The following is a 26,873-nucleotide window of genomic DNA, read 5'->3' as shown; positions in this document are numbered from 1 at the left end:
CAATAGTTGCCTCCATATACAGGTGAAATATAAACAAATTCTATCGAGTAGTTTTCCAGATATTTGAAGTTAAATATTTCACTTGTTTAAACGAAACTAAAGTTTAACTCTAAATATCTCGTTCTCTACTTGACAGATTTTTACGAAATTTTACACATCTATAGACAATAGTTGGCTCCATATACAGGTGAAATATAAACAAAATCTATCGAGTAGTTTACGATATATTTAAAGTTAAATATTAGACTGTTTCAAACAATACCAAAGTTCAACTCTAAATATCTCGTTTTCTACTCGACAGATTTTAACGAAATTTTACACATCTATAGACAATAGTGGTCTCTACATACAGATGAAATATAAACAAAATCTATCGAGTAGTTTACGATATATTTAAAGTTAAATATTTCACTTGTTTGAAGGAAACCAAAGTTTAACTCTAAATATCTCGTTTTCTACTCGACAGATTTTTACGAAATTTTACCCATCTATAGACAATAGTTGCCTCCATATACTGGTGAAATATAAACAAGTTCTATTGAGTAGTTTTCCAGATATTTGAAGTTAAATATTTCACATGTTTAAACGAAAACAAAGTTTAACTCTAAATATCTCGTTTTCTACTTGACAGATTTTTACGAAATTTTACACAATTGTAGACAATAGTATTCTCCATATACAGGTGAAATATAAACAAAATCTATCGAGTAGTTTTCCAGATATTTGAAGTTAAATATTTCACTTGTTTAAAGGAAACCAAAGTTTAACTCTAAATATCTCGTTCTTTACTAGACAGATTTTTACGAAATTTTACACATCTGTAGACAATAGTATTCTCCATATACAGGTGAAATATAAACAAAATCTGTCGAGTAGTTTTCCAGATATTTGAAGTTAAATATTTCACTTGTTTAAACGAAACCAAAGTTTATCTCTAAATATCTCGTTTTCTACTCGACAGATTTTTACGAAATTTTACCCATCTATAGACAATAGTTGCCTCAATATACAGGTGAAATATAAACAAAATCTATCTAGTAGTTTACGGTATATTTAAAGTTAAATATTTCACTGTTTCAAACAATACCAAAGTTCATCTCTAAATATCTCGTTTTCTACTCGTCAGATTTTTGCGAAATTTTACACATCTATACACAATAGTGGCCTCCATATACAGGTGAAATATAAACAATATCTATCGAGTAGTTTACGATATATTTCAAGTTAAATATTTCGCTGTTTCAAACAATACCAAAGTTCAACTCTAAATATCTCGTTTTCTACTCGACAGATTTTTACGAAATTTTACCCATCTATAGACAATAGTTGCCTCCATATACAGGTGAAATATAAACAAATTCTATCGAGTAGTTTTCCAGATATTTGCAGTTAAAGATTTCACTCGTTTAAACGAAACCAAAGTTTAACTCTAAATATCTCGATTTTTACTCGACAGATTTTACGAAATTTTACACATCTATAGACAATAGTTGTCTCCATGTACTGGTGAAATATAAACAAAATAGATCAAGTAGTTTTCCAGATTTTTGAAGTTAAATATTTCACTTGTTTGAACGAAACCAAAGTTTAACTCTAAATATCTCGTTTACTACTTGACAGATTTTTACGAAATTTTACACAATTGTAGACAATAGTATTCTCCATATACAGGTGAAATATAAACAAAATCTATCGAGTAGTTTTCCAGATATTTGAAGTTAAATATTTCACTTGTTAAAAGGAAACCAAAGTTTAACTCTAAATATCTCGTTCTCTACTAGACAGATTTTTACGAAATTTTACACATCTGTAGACAATAGTATTCTCCATATACAGGTGAAATATAAACAAAATCTATCGAGTAGTTTTCCAGATATTTGAAGTTAAATATTTCACTTGTTTAAACGAAACCAAAGTTTAACTCTAAATATCTCGTTTACTACTCGACAGATTTTTAAGAAATTTTACCCATCTATAGACTATAGTTGCCTCCATATACAGATGAAATATAAAGAAAATCTATCGAGTAGTTTACGATATATTTAAAGTCAAATATTTCACTTGTTTGAAGGAATCCAAAGTTTATCTCAAAAATATCTTGTTTTCTAAATATTTCACTTGTTTGAACGAAACCAAAGTTTATCTCTAAATATCTCGTTTTCTACTCGACAGATTTTTACGAAATTTTACCCATCTATAGACAATAGTTGCCTCAATATACAGGTGAAATATAAACAAAATCTATCTAGTAGTTTACGGTATATTTAAAGTTAAATATTTCACTGTTTCAAACAATACCAAAGTTCATCTCTAAATATCTCGTTTTCTACTCGTCAGATTTTTGCGAAATTTTACACATCTATACACAATAGTGGCCTCCATATACAGGTGAAATATAAACAATATCTATCGAGTAGTTTACGATATATTTCAAGTTAAATATTTCGCTGTTTCAAACAATACCAAAGTTCAACTCTAAATATCTCGTTTTCTACTCGACAGATTTTTACGAAATTTTACCCATCTATAGACAATAGTTGCCTCCATATACAGGTGAAATATAAACAAATTCTATCGAGTAGTTTTCCAGATATTTGCAGTTAAAGATTTCACTCGTTTAAACGAAACCAAAGTTTAACTCTAAATATCTCGATTTTTACTCGACAGATTTTACGAAATTTTACACATCTATAGACAATAGTTGTCTCCATGTACTGGTGAAATATAAACAAAATAGATCAAGTAGTTTTCCAGATTTTTGAAGTTAAATATTTCACTTGTTTGAACGAAACCAAAGTTTAACTCTAAATATCTCGTTTACTACTCGACAGATTTTTAAGAAATTTTACCCATCTATAGACAATAGTTGCCTCCATATACAGATGAAATATAAACAAAATCTATCGAGTAGTTTACGATATATTTAAAGTTAAATATTTCACTTGTTTGAAGGAATCCAAAGTTTATCTCAAAAATATCTTGTTTTCTAAATATTTCACTTGTTTGAACGAAACCAAAGTTTATCTCTAAATATCTCGTTTTCTACTCGACAGATTTTTACGAAATTTTACCCATCTATAGACAATAGTTGCCTCAATATACAGGTGAAATATAAACAAAATCTATCTAGTAGTTTACGATATATTTAAAGTTAAATATTTCACAGTTTCAAACAATACCAAAGTTCATCTCTAAATATCTCGTTTTCTACTCGTCAGATTTTTGCGAAATTTTACACATCTATACACAATAGTGGCCTCCATATACAGGTGAAATATAAACAATATCTATCGAGTAGTTTACGATATATATCAAGTTAAATATTTCACTGTTTCAAACAATACCAAAGTTCAACTCTAAATATCTCGTTTTCTACTCGACAGATTTTTACGAAATTTTACCCATCTATAGACAATAGTTGCCTCCATATACAGGTGAAATATAAACAAATTCTATCGAGTAGTTTTCCAGATATTTGCAGTTAAAGATTTCACTCGTTTAAACGAAACCAAAGTTTAACTCTAAATATCTCGATTTTTACTCGACAGATTTTACGAAATTTTACACATCTATAGACAATAGTTGTCTCCATGTACTGGTGAAATATAAACAAAATAGATCAAGTAGTTTTCCAGATTTTTGAAGTTAAATATTTCACTTGTTTGAACGAAACCAAAGTTTAACTCTAAATATCTCGTTTACTACTTGACAGATTTTTACGAAATTTTACACAATTGTAGACAATAGTATTCTCCATATACAGGTGAAATATAAACAAAATCTATCGAGTAGTTTTCCAGATATTTGAAGTTAAATATTTCACTTGTTTAAAGGAAACCAAAGTTTAACTCTAAATATCTCGTTCTCTACTAGACAGATTTTTACGAAATTTTACACATCTGTAGACAATAGTATTCTCCATATACAGGTGAAATATAAACAAAATCTATCGAGTAGTTTTCCAGATATTTGAAGTTAAATATTTCACTTGTTTAAACGAAACCAAAGTTTAACTCTAAATATCTCGTTTACTACTCGACAGATTTTTAAGAAATTTTACCCATCTATAGACTATAGTTGCCTCCATATACAGATGAAATATAAAGAAAATCTATCGAGTAGTTTACGATATATTTAAAGTCAAATATTTCACTTGTTTGAAGGAATCCAAAGTTTATCTCAAAAATATCTTGTTTTCTAAATATTTCACTTGTTTGAACGAAACCAAAGTTTATCTCTAAATATCTCGTTTTCTACTCGACAGATTTTTACGAAATTTTACCCATCTATAGACAATAGTTGCCTCAATATACAGGTGAAATATAAACAAAATCTATCTAGTAGTTTACGGTATATTTAAAGTTAAATATTTCACTGTTTCAAACAATACCAAAGTTCATCTCTAAATATCTCGTTTTCTACTCGTCAGATTTTTGCGAAATTTTACACATCTATACACAATAGTGGCCTCCATATACAGGTGAAATATAAACAATATCTATCGAGTAGTTTACGATATATTTCAAGTTAAATATTTCGCTGTTTCAAACAATACCAAAGTTCAACTCTAAATATCTCGTTTTCTACTCGACAGATTTTTACGAAATTTTACCCATCTATAGACAATAGTTGCCTCCATATACAGGTGAAATATAAACAAATTCTATCGAGTAGTTTTCCAGATATTTGCAGTTAAAGATTTCACTCGTTTAAACGAAACCAAAGTTTAACTCTAAATATCTCGATTTTTACTCGACAGATTTTACGAAATTTTACACATCTATAGACAATAGTTGTCTCCATGTACTGGTGAAATATAAACAAAATAGATCAAGTAGTTTTCCAGATTTTTGAAGTTAAATATTTCACTTGTTTGAACGAAACCAAAGTTTAACTCTAAATATCTCGTTTACTACTCGACAGATTTTTAAGAAATTTTACCCATCTATAGACAATAGTTGCCTCCATATACAGATGAAATATAAACAAAATCTATCGAGTAGTTTACGATATATTTAAAGTTAAATATTTCACTTGTTTGAAGGAATCCAAAGTTTATCTCAAAAATATCTTGTTTTCTAAATATTTCACTTGTTTGAACGAAACCAAAGTTTATCTCTAAATATCTCGTTTTCTACTCGACAGATTTTTACGAAATTTTACCCATCTATAGACAATAGTTGCCTCAATATACAGGTGAAATATAAACAAAATCTATCTAGTAGTTTACGATATATTTAAAGTTAAATATTTCACAGTTTCAAACAATACCAAAGTTCATCTCTAAATATCTCGTTTTCTACTCGTCAGATTTTTGCGAAATTTTACACATCTATACACAATAGTGGCCTCCATATACAGGTGAAATATAAACAATATCTATCGAGTAGTTTACGATATATATCAAGTTAAATATTTCACTGTTTCAAACAATACCAAAGTTCAACTCTAAATATCTCGTTTTCTACTCGACAGATTTTTACGAAATTTTACCCATCTATAGACAATAGTTGCCTCCATATACAGGTGAAATATAAACAAATTCTATCGAGTAGTTTTCCAGATATTTGCAGTTAAAGATTTCACTCGTTTAAACGAAACCAAAGTTTAACTCTAAATATCTCGATTTTTACTCGACAGATTTTACGAAATTTTACACATCTATAGACAATAGTTGTCTCCATGTACTGGTGAAATATAAACAAAATAGATCAAGTAGTTTTCCAGATTTTTGAAGTTAAATATTTCACTTGTTTGAACGAAACCAAAGTTTAACTCTAAATATCTCGTTTACTACTTGACAGATTTTTACGAAATTTTACACAATTGTAGACAATAGTATTCTCCATATACAGGTGAAATATAAACAAAATCTATCGAGTAGTTTTCCAGATATTTGAAGTTAAATATTTCACTTGTTTAAAGGAAACCAAAGTTTAACTCTAAATATCTCGTTCTCTACTAGACAGATTTTTACGAAATTTTACCCATCTATAGACAATAGTTGCCTCAATATACAGGTGAAATATAAACAAAATCTATCTAGTAGTTTACGGTATATTTAAAGTTAAATATTTCACTTGTTTGAAGGAATCCAAAGTTTATCTCAAAAATATCTTGTTTTCTAAATATTTCACTTGTTTGAACGAAACCAAAGTTTATCTCTAAATATCTCGTTTTCTACTCGACAGATTTTTACGAAATTTTACCCATCTATAGACAATAGTTGCCTCAATATACAGGTGAAATATAAACAAAATCTATCTAGTAGTTTACGGTATATTTAAAGTTAAATATTTCACTGTTTCAAACAATACCAAAGTTCATCTCTAAATATCTCGTTTTCTACTCGTCAGATTTTTGCGAAATTTTACACATCTATACACAATAGTGGCCTCCATATACAGGTGAAATATAAACAATATCTATCGAGTAGTTTACGATATATTTCAAGTTAAATATTTCGCTGTTTCAAACAATACCAAAGTTCAACTCTAAATATCTCGTTTTCTACTCGACAGATTTTTACGAAATTTTACCCATCTATAGACAATAGTTGCCTCCATATACAGGTGAAATATAAACAAATTCTATCGAGTAGTTTTCCAGATATTTGCAGTTAAAGATTTCACTCGTTTAAACGAAACCAAAGTTTAACTCTAAATATCTCGATTTTTACTCGACAGATTTTACGAAATTTTACACATCTATAGACAATAGTTGTCTCCATGTACTGGTGAAATATAAACAAAATAGATCAAGTAGTTTTCCAGATTTTTGAAGTTAAATATTTCACTTGTTTGAACGAAACCAAAGTTTAACTCTAAATATCTCGTTTACTACTCGACAGATTTTTAAGAAATTTTACCCATCTATAGACAATAGTTGCCTCCATATACAGATGAAATATAAACAAAATCTATCGAGTAGTTTACGATATATTTAAAGTTAAATATTTCACTTGTTTGAAGGAATCCAAAGTTTATCTCAAAAATATCTTGTTTTCTAAATATTTCACTTGTTTGAACGAAACCAAAGTTTATCTCTAAATATCTCGTTTTCTACTCGACAGATTTTTACGAAATTTTACCCATCTATAGACAATAGTTGCCTCAATATACAGGTGAAATATAAACAAAATCTATCTAGTAGTTTACGATATATTTAAAGTTAAATATTTCACAGTTTCAAACAATACCAAAGTTCATCTCTAAATATCTCGTTTTCTACTCGTCAGATTTTTGCGAAATTTTACACATCTATACACAATAGTGGCCTCCATATACAGGTGAAATATAAACAATATCTATCGAGTAGTTTACGATATATATCAAGTTAAATATTTCACTGTTTCAAACAATACCAAAGTTCAACTCTAAATATCTCGTTTTCTACTCGACAGATTTTTACGAAATTTTACCCATCTATAGACAATAGTTGCCTCCATATACAGGTGAAATATAAACAAATTCTATCGAGTAGTTTTCCAGATATTTGAAGTTAAATATTTCACTTGTTTAAACGAAACCAAAGTTTAACTCTAAATATCTCGTTCTCTACTTGACAGATTTTTACGAAATTTTGCACATCTATAGACAATAGTTGGCTCCATATACAGGTGAAATATAAACAAAATCTATCGAGTAGTTTACGATATATTTAAAGTTAAATATTAGACTGTTTCAAACAATACCAAAGTTCAACTCTAAATATCTCGTTTTCTACTCGACAGATTTTAACGAAATTTTACACATCTATGGACAATAGTGGTCTCTACATACAAATGAAATATAAACAAAATCTATCGAGTAGTTTACGATATATTTAAAGTTAAATATTTCACTTGTTTGAAGGAAACCAAAGTTTAACTCTAAATATCTCGTTTTCTACTCGACAGATTTTTACGAAATTTTACCCATCTATAGACAATAGTTGCCTCAATATACAGGTGAAATATAAACAAAATCTATCTAGTAGTTTACGGTATATTTAAAGTTAAATATTTCACTGTTTCAAACAATACCAAAGTTCATCTCTAAATATCTCGTTTTCTACTCGACAGATTTTTACGAAATTTTACCCATCTATAGACAATAGTTGCCTCCATATACTGGTGAAATATAAACAAATTCTATCGAGTAGTTTTCCAGATATTTGCAGTTAAAGATTTCAGTCGTTTAAACGAAACCAAAGTTTAACTCTAAATATCTCGATTTTTACTCGACAGATTTTACGAAATTTTACACATCTATAGACAATAGTTGTCTCCATGTACTGGTGAAATATAAACAAAATAGATCAAGTAGTTTTCCAGATTTTTGAAGTTAAATATTTCACTTGTTTGAACGAAACCAAAGTTTAACTCTAAATATCTCGTTTACTACTCGACAGATTTTTAAGAAATTTTACCCATCTATAGACAATAGTTGCCTCCATATACAGATGAAATATAAACAAAATCTATCGAGTAGTTTACGATATATTTAAAGTTAAATATTTCACTTGTTTGAAGGAATCCAAAGTTTATCTCAAAAATATCTTGTTTTCTAAATATTTCACTTGTTTGAACGAAACCAAAGTTTATCTCTAAATATCTCGTTTTCTACTCGACAGATTTTTTCGAAATTTTACCCATCTATAGACAATAGTTGCCTCAATATACAGGTGAAATATAAACAAAATCTATCTAGTAGTTTACGATATATTTAAAGTTAAATATTTCACAGTTTCAAACAATACCAAAGTTCATCTCTAAATATCTCGTTTTCTACTCGTCAGATTTTTGCGAAATTTTACACATCTATACACAATAGTGGCCTCCATATACAGGTGAAATATAAACAATATCTATCGAGTAGTTTACGATATATATCAAGTTAAATATTTCACTGTTTCAAACAATACCAAAGTTCAACTCTAAATATCTCGTTTTCTACTCGACAGATTTTTACGAAATTTTACCCATCTATAGACAATAGTTGCCTCCATATACAGGTGAAATATAAACAAATTCTATCGAGTAGTTTTCCAGATATTTGAAGTTAAATATTTCACTTGTTTAAACGAAACTAAAGTTTAACTCTAAATATCTCGTTCTCTACTTGACAGATTTTTACGAAATTTTGCACATCTATAGACAATAGTTGGCTCCATATACAGGTGAAATATAAACAAAATCTATCGAGTAGTTTACGATATATTTAAAGTTAAATATTAGACTGTTTCAAACAATACCAAAGTTCAACTCTAAATATCTCGTTTTCTACTCGACAGATTTTAACGAAATTTTACACATCTATAGACAATAGTGGTCTCTACATACAGATGAAATATAAACAAAATCTATCGAGTAGTTTACGATATATTTAAAGTTAAATATTTCACTTGTTTGAAGGAAACCAAAGTTTAACTCTAAATATCTCGTTTTCTACTCGACAGATTTTTACGAAATTTTACCCATCTATAGACAATAGTTGCCTCCATATACTGGTGAAATATAAACAAGTTCTATTGAGTAGTTTTCCAGATATTTGAAGTTAAATATTTCACATGTTTAAACGAAAACAAAGTTTAACTCTAAATATCTCGTTTTCTACTTGACAGATTTTTACGAAATTTTACACAATTGTAGACAATAGTATTCTCCATATACAGGTGAAATATAAACAAAATCTATCGAGTAGTTTTCCAGATATTTGAAGTTAAATATTTCACTTGTTTAAAGGAAACCAAAGTTTAACTCTAAATATCTCGTTCTTTACTAGACAGATTTTTACGAAATTTTACACATCTGTAGACAATAGTATTCTCCATATACAGGTGAAATATAAACAAAATCTGTCGAGTAGTTTTCCAGATATTTGAAGTTAAATATTTCACTTGTTTAAACGAAACCAAAGTTTAACTCTAAATATCTCGTTTACTACTCGACAGATTTTTAAGAAATTTTACCCATCTATAGACTATAGTTGCCTCCATATACAGATGAAATATAAAGAAAATCTATCGAGTAGTTTACGATATATTTAAAGTTAAATATTTCACTTGTTTGAAGGAATCCAAAGTTTATCTCAAAAATATCTTGTTTTCTAAATATTTCACTTGTTTGAACGAAACCAAAGTTTATCTCTAAATATCTCGTTTTCTACTCGACAGATTTTTACGAAATTTTACCCATCTATAGACAATAGTTGCCTCAATATACAGGTGAAATATAAACAAAATCTATCTAGTAGTTTACGGTATATTTAAAGTTAAATATTTCACTGTTTCAAACAATACCAAAGTTCATCTCTAAATATCTCGTTTTCTACTCGTCAGATTTTTGCGAAATTTTACACATCTATACACAATAGTGGCCTCCATATACAGGTGAAATATAAACAATATCTATCGAGTAGTTTACGATATATTTCAAGTTAAATATTTCACTGTTTCAAACAATACCAAAGTTCAACTCTAAATATCTCGTTTTCTACTCGACAGATTTTTACGAAATTTTACCCATCTATAGACAATAGTTGCCTCCATATACAGGTGAAATATAAACAAATTCTATCGAGTAGTTTTCCAGATATTTGCAGTTAAAAATTTCACTCGTTTAAACGAAACCAAAGTTTAACTCTAAATATCTCGATTTTTACTCGACAGATTTTACGAAATTTTATACATCTATAGACAATAGTTGTCTCCATGTACTGGTGAAATATAAACAAAATAGATCAAGTAGTTTTCCAGATTTTTGAAGTTAAATATTTCACTTGTTTGAACGAAACCAAAGTTTATCTCTAAATATCTCGTTTTCTGCACGACAGATTTTTACGAAATTTTACATATTTATAGACAAAAGTAGTCTCCGTTTACAGGCGAAATATGAACAAAATCGATCGAGTTCTTTTGGAAAGTCAGAAATCTGGCGCGAAGAATCACGTGGCAAAATATCGAATAAGTGAAAAACCCATTCCATAAAGGCAACTTCCGATGGAGCAGTTTCTTCGCTAAGTTCCTGTTAGGTGGGTCACTCAAACCGGTGAAATAAAACTCCTCTGAGGTTCCCGTTTTAGGCTACCTGTTCAACAGTGTCTTGAGAGCGAACTTCTTTCTGGTCAATGCAGTAACTGCAGTGGTGCCAAATCTGACCCAATCGCAGTACCCGAGTAAGTGTGGCGAACAGTAAGTGCTAACCTGAACGGTCCGTAAGGTCATATCTTCTCTTTCTAGTTGTTAAAAAGAAGCAAAAAATCATTGATTTTATTTGCCAAACAAATGATGAAGGTTATTGTGGAAGGATAAAAAAGTAATCGCCGAAATTGTAAAGGAATTGTGCTAATTCCTTTAGTCTGGATGAAGATACCGGATGGGGAAGTCGCCAGGGGTGCCTAATTTAATTTGCAACTTTGTCCTTCGTCCACCTTCAAACCCTTTTGCTAAAAACACTGCGGGGAAACAAAAAAATTACATAGTCCCTTATCCCTTTTGCTTCCCAAGGGTTTCCTGTAAAAATGGTTACTTTATCCTCACAATTTTCGGATTAAAGTACGTTATCCTAATCAAATTGTAAGTCTTAACAGCGACCCCAGGTTTTTACATGAAATATAAACCACAGAGTTTCTTATTTAAGGCGATCCTACTAAAAGCTGTACGGACCAGCATTCTCCTTTATACACTGAAGCACATTACAACACAGTTTTACAAAATGGGCAAGCGGCGAATTTAAATGTTAAAGAATTTAGGCCAGAACCTCTCAAATATTGAAACTACCTATCTTATGCAATCAAATCATTTTGTTTTTTATACATATTGAGTATTCAACAAACCGGTTCAATCAAAAGTGGTATAGTAACATCGTAACATTTTGTCAGTCGCTAATTGAAGTCATTCTCACTGGAATTTCGCCTAAATTATTAAATAGATTTCTCTGTTCGATTCACTTTCAGTATTTACTGTTCCCCTTACCTATCGAGAAAGGAAGTATTGATACACTTTCGATTTCGAACTGACATATGGAAATAACCGTTCTGAGGACTAACCGGAAGTATTTCTTACGGAAGAGATCTTATGCACAAATGCCAGAATCAAATCAGTCATGTTGACCAAGTGACAATGACAAAATAGATGAAATTCTTACTGTATTTAAGTAGCACAGTTGTATTCATTAATTCGCGGACTTAAACTCACTTTCAACAGTGGTCTCAGCTTATTTTTTTCTTATCTAAAGAATTAAAAAAACATCTGTTTCCGCTGAGAATTCAATTTCAAACTGAATACTACCTGTTAGGGGAATATATCCTTAGTCCAGGAAGAAACGCAAGTGAATGCAAGGAAAATAAGGGCTGTTTTGAATAAGATGATAATGCATAAAAATTCTTAAGAACATGATGAACTGGATGAGGAGAAAGTGGTATTAGTTCCGATTTGAAGAACTCCTTAACAGCGGAATTCAATGTGAAAGGAAATGAAGGATGAATAAGTGGGTTGCAAGGGCCCCCAACCCCGACTATTCGGCCGTTCAGAAGAGTTGTACAAAGAATTACAGATAAGTTGGTCGGCCAGCTTCATTCAAGTACGACTTTTGCCGACCTCAAGCACAGCTTAATACCTGACATCTTGCTTGTAAATACTACTACCAAGATTAAACTTTCGATTCATAAAATGAAAAATAATTCTTTTATAAGAGAATGGTTGGGAATTAAGGATTTAGTATGTTTGGGGACTTAACCCTTCCAAAAGAAGCCCTTTTTCAGCGCCAGCTTTCCGATCTGACTGTAATATCGTGATTCATCGCCTTCAGCCCGAACCAATTATCATTTCTTTTCGTTTAATAAAGAAGGAAAATTTACCACTGTAAGTACTGAAAGGGATACAAGTTGATCTGTCGCCAATGGTGCTGGGGCGACATCTCTAGTAAAATAATTGGATTTGATAATAATATTCGATGTCAACAGACGACAGAAAATGTTCATGAATATAAATGTAACAATTTTAGATGTAAAGATTCAAATTGAGTTCTATTCAACTCACCAGAACGTATAAATCTTTTGAATCCATAATGTATTATGATACATTGATGGAATAACTTTATGTATTGTTTTCCCACATTTTAAATTATTTATTTTAATTAAACTGTATTCTTGGCATCGCCAGGGGGGCCCCTTGTTTTTCATTAAGCCTTTATTAGTTTTGTTAGTTTCTTATTTTAATATTTTGATTGGAAAACTAGACTTTTCTATGAAGGGGGGTTAAGGGGCAAATAGGTGAATATTTCTGTGCTCTTTTCTTTATAAATAGTTGGCAAGTTTGATCAGTCCTTTAAAAATCCTTTGACTGGGTGTAAATGAATTTAGTTATAATTTATTTTTCTTTATTTTCGCTTGTTTTAATGTTAATAACCTAACCTAACCTAACCTAACCTCACAAAAGAGATAAGAGAAATAGTATTTTTTCTGGTGTTTACAGTAGAGCTTAGACTATGGATCCAAGTGATCACGATATGGTGTGCATTTCCTATCTCAAGAGACAAATCGACAACGTCCTCATTTAACAAACCTTATTTCTCTCTTGTTACAGAGGCGCGAACGTGTCCGTACTGCACTTGAGGAGTGCTTCAGAGCCTTGGGAGGTGAAGAGTAGTGTTTACACCACGCCCAACAATTACAATCACTACAACAATTACGTAGCTGAACGAGGTGCCGGCACTAACTTCAGATCTAGTCTGCAGAGGGGTTCCTTGTCCAGAGATCCTAGTTTAAATGTAGAACAATGCACAAGAGAGCTTTCACCAGTTCGCTGGTGTGACCGCGAAGTAGACGGTGTGTTTCTAGGCAGATCTGGCTGGGTGCAAGTACAGCAAAGTTCGATGGAGCGACATGAAACCACAACCACAACTCGACCGCACGTCACCAGAATCAAGATGGCCGACTACCACAGTAAAAGTGAGCCGGGCAAGCTGGAGCCGCCACACCAACGGCCTGGGTACCTGCCGCTCCCGGGTACGACGGTCCGACGAGGCCGCACTTCACCGTCGTCCCTAGATCTGACGCGTGAGGAGCCCATCACACCACCGCCCCCGACGCCAATAATCTCTCCGCCACCCGCATTCCAAGACACCAAGTATCGAGTGTCGCCTAGACGTGCAGGGCCGACGCTGTTCAGAAGTAACGCCATCGAGATATCTCCGCCCCCCTCGCCGCCCAAGTTTCGTCTTTCACCCAACACACATCAACAAGTTCAACCGCCGTCAAGAAGACGTATGACACCGTCTCCAGTTAGTTATCATACTAAATCTTTAGAAGATCATTCCGGAAGACGTCATCTGTACCAGAAAAAAGATTCCTCATCGTCCAGTTCTTCGTCGTTTGGTTTCCATTCGTTAGACAGTGCTCTGAACCCCAGCCGACCGCAGCTCATGCCACGCCTTAACGAGACTGACTCTTCCCTTGGCGGTTACGAAGAGGGAGACGACATGAGTGATTACTCCACAGTAACACTAGTGCCCCGAGATTCCCCAGATATTGAACGAGTTTCTCCTTCCGGAAGAAGTAGACAAAGGTAAATAACATTCCTCATAATTACAAGTGTATGTTTCAGGTAAATGATTACTTCAGGAAGATAGCAACAGTCTGGAAAATAACTAGACGGATAGTTTCCCGCCACTCTAGTCGGAAACAAAACTGGGCGTTTTCATTTAAAACTTGTCTTTTTGTTAGTGGCGGAAGTACGAAGCAGTGAGTTTAGGGTTTTCTCAACATCTCAGGAAGTTTTTAGGACCCACTTATTTTGGTGTCGAGTAGCCGAGGAACACATGAAATAGAATCTAAGCCTAGGCCGGGAATCAAACCCGGTTCCACATCTCAGTTTTGCGGGCCGCTAACCGCTAACCGTTCTCCTACTATGGTAATTAAATTTGCTTGACACTTCGAATTCTTAATAAAACAAAAATGGTTAGTTCATTTAACAGATATTCACTATAATCAAATGATTCTGTCGAAGAAAGCAGGAGACACAGCTTTTCTAGACCCAACTAAATCATTGTCTCCTGAAAAATTTCAAACCAAAGTTATGTCCTTCAACATTACCAACAAACGATATAAGAAAATCCGTAACATTCGAAATTAGACACTCAATTTGCTGCAACTCTATCTGCTATCAGCACCGCGCCGAAGCAATCTTTAGTACTAATGCTCTTTTTTGTGAGGATCCAGTTGTATCTCTCTAAATTTCCCCTTACAGATATTTCTTAATTAATTATTTTCATTTTCCTTCTGTGGGAAATTTATGACAAGAGGAAACCCAGTCTTGTAGAACCACCTGTCCGACCCCTGATTGCTTCGTGATTATTATTAAACAAACAGCTTATTAGAAAACAAATTAAGATTTTTTATTAAGAGTTTATTTCCTGTTTAATACTTTAATTAATTTGATCATTAATTAAATATATTTATGAAGAGATCATTTTTCTCTCGAAGTCTAATTTTATTACTGTTTAAGCATTTCCATAACGGTACGTTAAAATCTACCGACGCCGTTTTCACGATCGACTGTTCCAAATTTGATTACAATCGACAACTTGCCTTTCTTTCCAAAATCTTAGTTTCGAAGAAATGTAGAAATTAGAGTTGTAGAGTTGTTAGTAGTTTCCGGCGTTTGTAAACCCAGAAATCTGTAGTAAATACCCGAACGACTTCCGATTTTCCATTATCATATTTTACATAATTAAATTCCCTTTTTCTTGAAACTAACATTTACTAAAAAGAGAGTTCACTTCAATGTTATGACGTGGTCAGTTTAATAAATAACGCTGTTGAATAAAGCGTGTCGCCCAGAACCTTCGACAAAAGATCTAAAGACGTAGCAGAGTCACAATTTCAATAATCTCATCAGAACTTAGTTTGTTTCGTGGATCAGCGTTCATTTGCAATTTTTTTGTTTTTTTGTTTTAAGACAACGAAGATCACCAGGGTCTGACGCGAAGAATGGCTCACCAGGTTCTTCTTCGTCTTCATCCACCGAATTGGAAACATTTAGAAGAAGTGGTTCGTCACATAACCGAGGTCACAACAGACCTCGTACCGTACAGCAACAACAACAGCAGCAACAACAACTGCAACATCAACAGCAGCTACAACATCAACAGCAACTGCAACATCAACAGCAACATCAACAGCAACTACAACAGCAACATCAACAGCAACTACAACAGCACCAGCAATTCCAACAACAGTTTCAACATCAGATGGCCGTAGTGCAACAAGCCTACGAAGACAAGGCGAGTCGTGTGAGGCGATCTAGGAGTTTACAGTTGCCAGAAAGGTGTTCCCCGGGACATCCGGCCTATCTGCCGCAACAACAGCAGCAAGTCATGGTGGGACAACCACTCACCATGTCCCGTCAACAGCGGCAGATGCATCCAAGTAAGTAGTCTTTTAGGGGAATTCTATGTCCCCTCTTGCAGAAACTTTTGCTGGCTCAAGTCTTCGAGTTTCAGCCTGCATTAAGGCTGGCTGAAGCCACGGTAATTACGAAACTATATCAACTGGTAAACTCGCGTCAGTGTTCACATCAGAACTTCAAAATCTCTTTCTATAAAAAAAACAAAACAAACAAAATCAGCTTCGACTTGATAAAAATAAAGTATAATTTGGGTTAATGGTCAGAAAATGGTAAACTGGCCGCGGGAGTTAGACTTCCGGTATAGTTCAGTGCTTATCTACCGAAGGTAGTAAAATTATGGATAATGGCGTACAACAGGTGAGTTGGATGGAAGCAGAAGCTCCGGTTAAACTTTCCTTTTTATTGCGTACCAGCGATCCAATATGGAGAAATAATTTCACTTTTTCCTTCTTCCGTTTCGATCGTTTTAAAAGAAAGTAACCGCGGCGCAGATTGGCTCTTTAAATTGAAATCGAATCCTGAAAATAATTGTTCGATGTGTGGAATACATCTGATATTTCTATTTCCGGCAATCGTTGGGTGAAATTGAATATCGACCGCAAGCTGTATTATATCCAATCACGTTCTACAACCAAAAAACAAGAAACTGAGACTTTTTTTTAAAAGAAAGTTGAATTTGATTCTATTTTAACCAATTTCCTGTAATTATAGCAAAGTCTAGCTTTTATTTTCTCTGAAGTGGACACTCTCACGACTCTCTGATAATTTGCTAAAAACTTGAAATAGAACCAAAGAGTTAGTTATGTTCAATATTGAATTTGTTAACTATATGAAAATGATAGTACTGAAGCGTGACGTAACCGCTTTCCAGTGACGTCATTACACTAAAATCAATATTCCCGATCCTCAAAAGAAAGTGATAAACCTTACATTCGTAGTAAACAGGTCCGAATAAAACCCGTTGGCAAACTCTACGGAAAATAACATAAATCTGGAGAAAGAAATGTCTCTCCAAGAGAGCTCAGATGCAATGGACTGAATAGGCAACTTAGTGGAATCCTTCTTAGAACCTGTGAATGTTACTTAAAAAATGTTAATGAAGGCATTTGTGTGTTCAAGTTAAAGAACGAATTCGGTAAAGGAGGCACTTCCGGTCAAAAGATAAGCTTCACTTTCGGATTTTTTTTTACATACACTTCCTTTTTGTAGTACATCACACTGGTAAAGTAAATTTAAGCAAAATGGCATTGCGCCTGCTCTCTCACATTTGCTCCAAAATAACTTCTATAAATCTCCCAAAGATGCATGTTCCAAAGGAAAATTGAAAAATCCATTCAGCAAGGTGGCTTATTTGGCAGGTTCATTTCCCTAAAACCTTTCAGGATCCACAGATGATACTGTGATTTTCCGTTCCCGAGTTATGGAGAACTCATTGAGAAACTAGGCTGAGTGGAATACCTGAAAGGCTGGTCGAACAAAGTCTATCCTCGGCCTTATGCAGCTATCTTCCCACTCTGGTGACAGAGAGGACAGTTTGCTTTACTTTTTTCTCTACTACACCGTTCAGGTTTCCATGTGCCTAAAATTAAAGTCATTTCAAAGTCAGCAATCATTCAAAAAGAGTTTTTAAAAGAAAGTTATCTTTAGAAATCTATGAGAACTACCTACTTAGTGGCATGAGTGTTTCGAACTTGATTGTTTCAGGAACAGTGCAGTCAGAGGAGATGGCACTGGAAGCAGAACTGAGGCGCGAAGCGGAGGAAGAGGCGCGCGTAGTCACTGAGTTCGTACAAGGCGTGAGAAGCAGGGAGGCTGCAAGGTCACTACTACGTCACCGTTATTTGCAAGAACGAGAAGACTTGTGTCATCAGCAGAAACCAGCTCCGACCGCCCCCAGCGTGGTGCTGGTGAGGCCTGGCGTCCAGGCTAGAAGTCGAGGTCTGCAAAGAGGCGTGACCGCACCCAGCGGCTGGACGGCCGCTCAGATGGCGTACTGCACGCACGCAGCCCAAGCCGCCGCCACGGGGCCAAACATGCGCCTATCGCAGAGTTACCCGTCACAAAGACCAAACCGTGAATACAATACGAGATCGTCACCTGCCTCTCTGGAGCGTGTAAACGATGCATCGCCACGGCCAAGACGTGGCAATTCATTGAACGTTCCCACACAAGAGGAGATGGACGCCAATAGACGCCATAGATTTAGACGATCGCCAGACAGGTATGAGGAGTGTGTTTATCGTCGGCAAAACGTCTCTGTTACCGTACATAAACCACCCGACATAGAAACAGCTATATCACCCAAACTTTCTCCAGTAAATTCGCTCATATCTAATTCTTCTTCGTCCAGTGAAATGTGGTTAACCTGCTCCGAACGGACCAGATCGCCCAGGATGATGAAGTCTGCAGCATCCACCCCTGAAGACAGAAAATGGGTGGAGGAGTGTCGGCCGGGCAGCGCGCCCGCCGAACAGCGGGCAGGACATCCTGGCAGGGTGGAGCACACCCAGAGGTCGCTCTCCCTGCCCAAGTGTTTCCAAACTGGCAGGGAACTGCCAAGACTTCCGCCAACCGTGCACCACAACCCTCCTAGATTGCAATACAAGTAAGTTGAAACTTTCTCCTCTTACTCACTTTCAGGCAGCTTCAGCGCACACTTTTTATCGAACTAGTCTCCCACTCCATTAACACCGTTCACCCTAACTAAAGACACTTAGTATGTCTCAAACATGGGTAGAAAAGTTTTTATTATAACCATTTATTCATTGATATAATCTCGCATTGTTAGAACAGCTATCTTCAGTGAAAGGTCCGAAATATGCAGCAAACACTATTACGTCTTATCTGGATCATGTACCGGCAACCTTACAGGTTGCAAACATTGACCTCAACTGTGCTATGACTTTTTATTGCTTCTTGGGAGTCTATCTTTGTTAGCATTTGAGATCGGGATTGCCTGACTTGATTGGCAAAATTATTATTAAAGTTGTATATTTTTAGAATGATTAGAATGTTATAAAAAAACAGATATAAAAACGGATTTTTGCAGGGCAGTAAAAGACTTCTTTAATTTGTTCTTATAAGTAGCTAAAACAGGATTGAACAAATATAGTTTTGGTTTGGGAACCCAACTAGGCGATATGAATTTTTAAAAAAATAGATTTCACCTCTTTAGGGTGGTGCACTGTAGAAATGTTACAATCAGCTTTTACTGAAATTTGTCCCCAACGCTGCTGGGCCTTTATTGTTATCACAGTTTACAGTCTCCGTTTAGCTTTGCTTCTTGCAATTTACTTTACCACTTCTCTAACAAAATGAGCTTAAGAAATTAGGACTGTCGATAAATTAGCCAAGGTTGTATCATTCTTATAACCAAGGTTGTATCATTCTTATAAAATAAACAAAAAGACTGATCTTTAAATCTCCTTTAAACTGGGCAAGTTCTTCGATCAGAATACATTCAATTTTTACATTAATCAAGAATAATGTAAATTTGTTGCAATTCGTTTGGCGGAGAGAGTTGGAATTAAAACTAGATATAGTTCCAGTGTTGTCCGCTAGAGTGAAGCACGAACTGAACGTGCACCTGCTTCACCATTCATAAGCCGTTACTTTTAAACTGATTCTTTCTCAGATTATTGTTTCATTCTTTCTTTTACTAACTACTGCTGATGATTAAAAGACTTCTGTGATCTTGAGCGAATTTCATAATGAATATTCCTGTAAATTACTGGTTTTAGGCCACCTAAATAATCCTAACAACTTTTTCTTATAGTGATTAGTGATTGGCCAATTTTGCGTTAAATTATACGTAAAAGTGACCCCACAAAACACAGATAGTGCGGATTGATAATTACAACCTGCCAAACATATAACAGTTTTAATTTGGCTCAGCAGTGCCTTCTGCCACATCCCCTTTCAGTTAGAATGTTGGATTAACTTGAGCTTTAGGAGTGTAAAAGTTAAGAAACAAATTAAACATTGCTGTGATGTATTTGATTTTTGTTGAGCTTAAATTTGTTACCATAACTGCCAGTAATGTTGACTGGTTACCTCTATTATATAAGTTGAACTCTAATTAGATAATATATTACTTTAGACCGGAATTGCAGCTCAAAATTAATCTGGAATCTCAATAAATCTATGCGACTGAAAACGTTTCAGATTAAAATGTGAATTTGCATTTATGAAGCAAATAAGGTGACTTATTAATAGTAGCGGTAAGTGCTACCTGCTAGAACGAGGCGTACATTTATATACCGCTTGCGATTAGTGGACTAACGGGATCAACTTTTGTTTTGTGAGATGTTCTGTACAAAGAGAAAAAGATCAAGAACACTATTATCCTGTTTCACAGTTCTAAACAGGACAACATAACAGTTTTCTTTAAATTTAGCGAACTCTTTGCACACTTAGATTTTTAATTTTAATTATAACTTCAAGGAAGGTTTTAATCTGGGATATGGGAACGGTGGACATCTCCCTATAGTGTGTAATCACTCGTATCGCACTTCCTGCGTATTGGATTCCTTTGAACGAGACCAAGAATGTCCCTAGGATGAGAATATCTTCCATTGTCAGAGGAACACATCACCAAAATCTCACTTACGCACACTCCACCACTTTTAAGGGGCATTAAATGGTTAAAATTACTTACCCGGAAGCCCTACTTTACGAAATGAATTTCTCACGTTTTTGAGGTTTTCTCCTATGATTTTCTGTAACTTCCTTTGCCCATTTCACACAGATCTATAACTTTATTGTGATCAAATTTATGGAAAAATTCTTTTTCTGCTAGTTCTAAGGTTGTGGTTATTATTCCTGTGAAGTGTCACTTTAGGGCTATGTAAGGCTATACAAGCCTTGCAATGAAGACAATGAACAATATTAGGGAAAAAGTTGTGAGAGTGTCCCCTGAAGGTTAAATGATTTCTGTTTCTTTGATTGGAACATGCCTCTGAGGTGAAGTTACAGGAGGGTGCATGTTACTGCATGACTGAGTTCACATGTCAGGGGCCGCGCCCTTCACCCAACCATTTCCGGTTATATGGGGCCCTTCAGTCAACCTCTCTCCCGCCTCAAATGCTCTTATTACTCCTGGCGAAATAGTCCAAACAAAAGTTACCGTCTCTTATATCTGTAGTTTCTAGACCAAATTTAAAACATTAGGGAGGTGTGGCTTCTCATGGCATTCCTTCCGGAATTGTTATTTCCAGTCACGGTATTTAAGCTGCCGTCTAATCCACATTACGATAGACCTGCATTACATGGTGCAATAGAGGGGGATAAAACATTCCTCGTTCTTGGAAGTGCCTGTAATAGATCTTTCCAGGGAGTGGAACAAAATGTAAAGAAAATAGTTTGTCCCATTTTCAAGGAAATTTTAAAAAAATGAAAAATCTCTGAAAAGTGCTGTTTCCGGTATAGAAATTTTAACCACCGCGTTTTCAATTCCAATTGGAGGACTTTAACGAAATTTTAATTCGATTTTTTGTTTTTGCGATATTTTGTTTATCGATCATTTTCCCAAATTACTTCAAAGAACTCGAAAAAAGGTCTACATCAAATATTTGATATGAACGTACTTCTTGCCATTAACTCATAAAAGAAAAATTACCCTATCAGCCGGGCATACTCAACGGCACATTGTATTGGTAACAGCGAGTGAAGTTAAGGTGCGAATGGAGCTAAACTGCGGTATAGTGGCTCAGCCTGGTGTGAAGTTGGCGAACCGGTGGTGACCGTTGCCGGGGAAACCTGTTCCCAAGGAATACGCCCCACTTTCTGCTAAAACCGCCAAACTTGGTTCAGTGTATTTCAGCGGGGTGCCCGTGGCGGTGTTGTTTGTGTGCACCGACGCTTGGGGCGTTGCCGTAATAGTTTTTATTTTTTATTTTTGTTTATTTATTTAATTTTTGTTAATTTTACTTGGTTACGAGTAGTAGAGTGACTGAAAAAAGATAGATAAATGAAATACATTGTTTTAAAAGAGTTATCTATAAATGCAAGTAATATCAGTATTTCGTCTACCATTTCTGTGATTTTTCTTTCATTCTCCACCGCTTCGTTGATTTTTTTAATTTAAAATTTCTAAAAAAAAACAATAAATAAATAAGACGAGTTGTGTGTGTAAGTGATATTTGGTGATGTATTCCTCCGACAATGGAAGATATTCATCGTGGAGACATTCTTGGTCGTGTCCAAAGTCGTTCAAAGGAGTCCAGTACGCAGGAAGTTCGAATAGTTTAGGCAGAAGTCTGGCGGAGTAAGTTACGATTTGCTGTCGAAATTTGTTTTTTACTTTGTGAATTCAATTCTCTATTGGACTTTATTTCAGGAGGTGGGGATCTTAAACCACAGATCTTTTAGTTTTAACATTATTTTGCGTTTTTAATCAATATTTTGCCTTTAACGAATAAGCTGTACTGCCCCCCACGACGATTATATTTGAAACAAGTAAATCACTATAACAAAATAAACGTAATGTTTTCCTTCAAAAATATGGGCGAAAACCGAAAACTACCAATTTTTTTTTTTAGCGCAAATAACCTCTAATAATGATGTGTGAGTTGTTTTCTAACTGAAGTTCAAGTTAATTTTCCACTTGCCTCTCGAAATATTGCAATCTTGCTAATTTTCCGTTGAAGTGTTGAAGAGATAAATGTTTTGAAGTCCCATGTGTATCAGAAGTTGTTTGTATAAATTGAAGGGATTCCTGTCTGGAAGTATGATATCCTCCGTAACTTAAAAATAGAACATAGGAGAGCGTTCATACTTGTTGCTTGATTTAAATGACCCTGTGGAACCTAACAAACAAAACTTCCATTTTTTACTGGATATAGTTTCCTGCTTTCTGGATTACTCTATAAAACGGCTCGGAAAGTTTGAATTCAAACTTGTTTACTGTACAAATTACTTTTATCGATCTGTAAGTTTTATTTAAAACATTTTTAAACATAGTTTTTAGTGAGGGATGAACCCTTCTAAAGTGACTTTTTAATTGTTTTTGGTACTGATGCGAGATTAGATAGGCGAGATGGTAATTTCTTATTTTGATAATTATTACATTGGTGTAATTTGCACCTTCCAAATGATATCAATTTTCTTACAATTGTAATGGATTAAATGACATCATTTTTTTAGGTTGGTGTAATTAACTTTGTTATTGCTTCGAGTTAATAGACATTTTTATGGGAAAAGTGTCTTCTAGCATTTAACAACTATGAAATTAAAGCTTTCTCAAAGTCAACCTATGTCTTCATGAACTTTTTTCAACGTAAATGAGGGTGTAGAACAATTTCTGTGGTTACATTAGTTAAACTGTTCTGAATGGAAAGCTTTACATTTCCAGGGAAACACGTTTCAAATAAACGTGAAAGACCCTTTTATTAATATCGTAGTAGACCACTCTTAAAGCCATTTAACAAAAGTAAAGAGAACAAAAATCTAAAAAGTCGCATTTCTGGCTGAATGGTTTCTGCTGAAATTTTATCTGAAGTGCAAACAGCAGGATTGTCCATACGAATAGAGAAAGTTAGTGCAGATATGATTTTTCCATCTTCTCTCAATTCCAACAGAAAGCCTAGGCTAAATAATTGTTTTTCTCTCCCACAGGAGACCTGTGAAACATGTACATATTTGTGTTGCGAAGGAGAAAGAAGCAGTTATAATAAACATGGAGAATTGTCAATAATCTATTGTTTACACAAAGCCAAACTCGGTTTTATTAGTTCAGCTGGGATACAGTTGGTACCACCTGATTAATAACAGTCTCATGTTTGATTTCCCGGTATTGCGATATTGGAAAGATTGCCTCTACTTTTTCATCATGTCGTGCCATGTTGCCAGCTTTTATTGGATTGTTTAATAATTCCTCTTCGATAAAGTTATCTATCTAATGCTTATTGATTTATTCATTCTGTTTACGTATCTTCGATTTTTTTCTACAACTAAACTAGGTCAGTTCATTTATTTTCTACTTTAGGTTTAGGTAGTTTAGCTAAGGAAAATATAATATTTAAGTTGGTTGCTCGAAGAGGTTTTCTAATAACTCCACAGAAAATATTGATTTTTATGTAATACAGTAAAAGCTCCTTATTCGCGCTTCCTTCATTCGCGTTTTCACTATTCGCGGATTAAAAAAATGCGACCCAATTCCTATATTCGCGGAAGTACACTATGATAATAAAAGGATTCCAATAGGTATCCAACCCAATATCCTTTGTAAATGCCGTCAAATGGACTAATAAAAAAAGTAAAATAGATCTTATTACAACTTTGCCTAAAGTACGTTGTTAAATGATATCGCCGAGGACTTTGACATAAGCCGCCTTCGCCGCGATCGGTGATTTTGAGAATGTAAACGCACAGAATGAAAGCAATTGTTCGTGATCCAGCAATAGAAAAAATGGAAGTGGCGTTGTCATTATGGATCGAAGACCGCAATCAAAAAAGGGTGCCCCTGAGTGGTCCAATGGTCCGGGAGAAGGCAAAGTATCTTTACGCTCATTTTAAAGAACCTGATGGTAGTTGTAGTGGCAAGTTCAAACTTTGACTGCAAACAAAAGCTTTTAAAAACTGCCAAGCAAGAGGAAATTACAAAATTCTTCAAACCATTGCCTAAGCCTTAAGATAATTAATCAAAATCTTCAAAAACTTCAATTAAATTGATTTTTTTATATATTTGTTTTTTTTTTATTTTGTCACCTAGGAACGTATCCCCTATAATCCCATATAAATTACCATTCCGTATTCACGGTTTCTGTATTCGCGGCATATTTATGGAACATATACCCCGCGAATAAAGAGCTTTTACTGTATTTATTTTACAATTCGGTTTGTAAAAATTTTTCATCGCTTAATTGCAACATATTTTAGTAATAGAATTGTCCGCCAGAAGTCTAACATTGTATGTTTCTCGGAATTCGGTAAAAACGCACCGTCTTCTTTCTCACACTGGAACAGTAGAATTCAAGAACGAAGAATGACGAAAATATTGGTTTTACATTGTTGAAATTAGACCTTAATATTTTTGCCTTATTCCCTGAGAGTGTCTTATCTGCTCAGAAAAAAATATTATTATTTATTGGCCACCATAAATGAGTTGTGCCTTTTTTCTTTCTTTGTTTATCGCTCCACATTGTTTATCTCTATTCTTGATTCCCCAACAATTCTAGTCGCAATGAAAACTAAAAGCGAATCCATAAGTTAGAGCAGCTGTTGGTGGCCCAGTAGGAAGAAAACAGGGCAAGATTGTTAGTGGAAAGTAAAAGTACAACTTTCCTTTGTTTTTGCAGCGCTGTGTACAGATATATTCAGATTTTACACAATAGCATGGCGTAGAACTTTCCAAAGCAGTACTGGTTTACTCGTTAAGTTATTCATCCTCTAATTAAGAGCGTAGAAGTGCCGTGGGCAGCCGCTACGAGGTGTGTGCTAGTCCCTAATGAGCGGCCTCTACTCTCTAGGATTTATAAAGACGCCGTTTGGGGCCAGAGAGGTGTAATTAAAACGGAAGTGCTCCATTGGAACAGCTAAGCAGCTAATTACCGTGTTCACACAGACTCTCTACATCTTCTGCTTTGTTCCGTCAGTATATCACAATTTGCATTCACTCGGAAAGCGGAGACAATCTTCACCATTAGCTAGTTAATAGTGTTACCTAATTCTGCAGGATATTTGTATTATTAATATACTGAGTACGGAGTGATTGCGCCGGTCTAGTTGTGCTTAGATGGCTCTTAGTCTGATAGACCTCCTGCATCAGACACCTGTTGGCATGCTGGATTTCTCAGTCACTACTGATGAGTCCGTCTTCTTTTCTTCAACTTCGGTATTTCATCTCGATATGGTCCTTGCTATTGCCCGTATCAGATTTGTCAGCATTGAGTTTTCATCTGAGGTCTGATTCTAAGGAACTTCTGACTGTGGGTGTGTATTCCAAGTCATTGGCCATGTGCTGCATGTCCTTCGGCACCGAATCGAATACACCAGAGTGAACCTGGTTGGAACGCAACTAATAGCCGAGTGATGAGCCAGCTGTTTCCTCTCTAATTACCGATTCTACATATTTACCGCATCCTGTCACCGCTAGTGGAACCAAATATAAAATTTGTACTACCCCCCCAACAAAAAAAAAGTGAAAATATTATTTGTGAAATATTTGGATGTAATATTCAAATAGATTCAATAAGTTAAATAAGAAAAGTCAGCCAGTGAATCTGGCAACTGCGCACTCGGCAGCTAAGGGCTTAATTCCGGGAAATTGGGCCGATTTGGCAACCCTGCTCACCTCTCTAGAACACTAACACACCTCTAAAATTCACTTACTTTCTTTAATTTAAGTTGAAATACTTTGTTTATTCAATTTTGTATCTAATGTCGCCATTTTGTCTCCCTAGCCCCTACTACATCAATCTTAACTAAACGAAATACATATATCTGAGAATTACTCTTTATTATGATTTTTTTTATTTTAGGCATCA

General features: G+C 34.4%; 1 protein-coding gene across 6 annotated transcripts in view; it reads left to right on the top strand.

The window, feature by feature from the left end:
- LOC141458261 (uncharacterized) overlaps window positions 1–26,873 on the top strand; it is a 256,112-nt gene that overhangs the window by 146,798 nt on the left and 82,441 nt on the right. For 5 of the 6 annotated variants that reach the window (XM_074136002.1, XM_074136003.1, XM_074136000.1 and 2 more), the window contains 3 exons: window positions 13,567–14,547; window positions 15,940–16,409; window positions 18,094–18,994. In XM_074136002.1, coding sequence (XP_073992103.1) covers window positions 13,567–14,547; window positions 15,940–16,409; window positions 18,094–18,994 — 2,352 coding nt within the window. The remainder of the gene's footprint in view (window positions 1–13,566; window positions 14,548–15,939; window positions 16,410–18,093; window positions 18,995–26,873) is intronic. The other variant, XM_074136001.1, reaches the window with a different exon arrangement.

This window comes from Rhodnius prolixus, unplaced genomic scaffold, assembly GCF_049639745.1.
Source record: "Rhodnius prolixus isolate KJV_2025 unplaced genomic scaffold, Rpr scaffold_5, whole genome shotgun sequence".
Classification (NCBI taxonomy): Eukaryota; Metazoa; Arthropoda; class Insecta; order Hemiptera; family Reduviidae; genus Rhodnius; species Rhodnius prolixus.
Note: the sequence above shows the minus strand (reverse complement) of the source record. Positions and strands in the feature narration are given on the sequence as shown.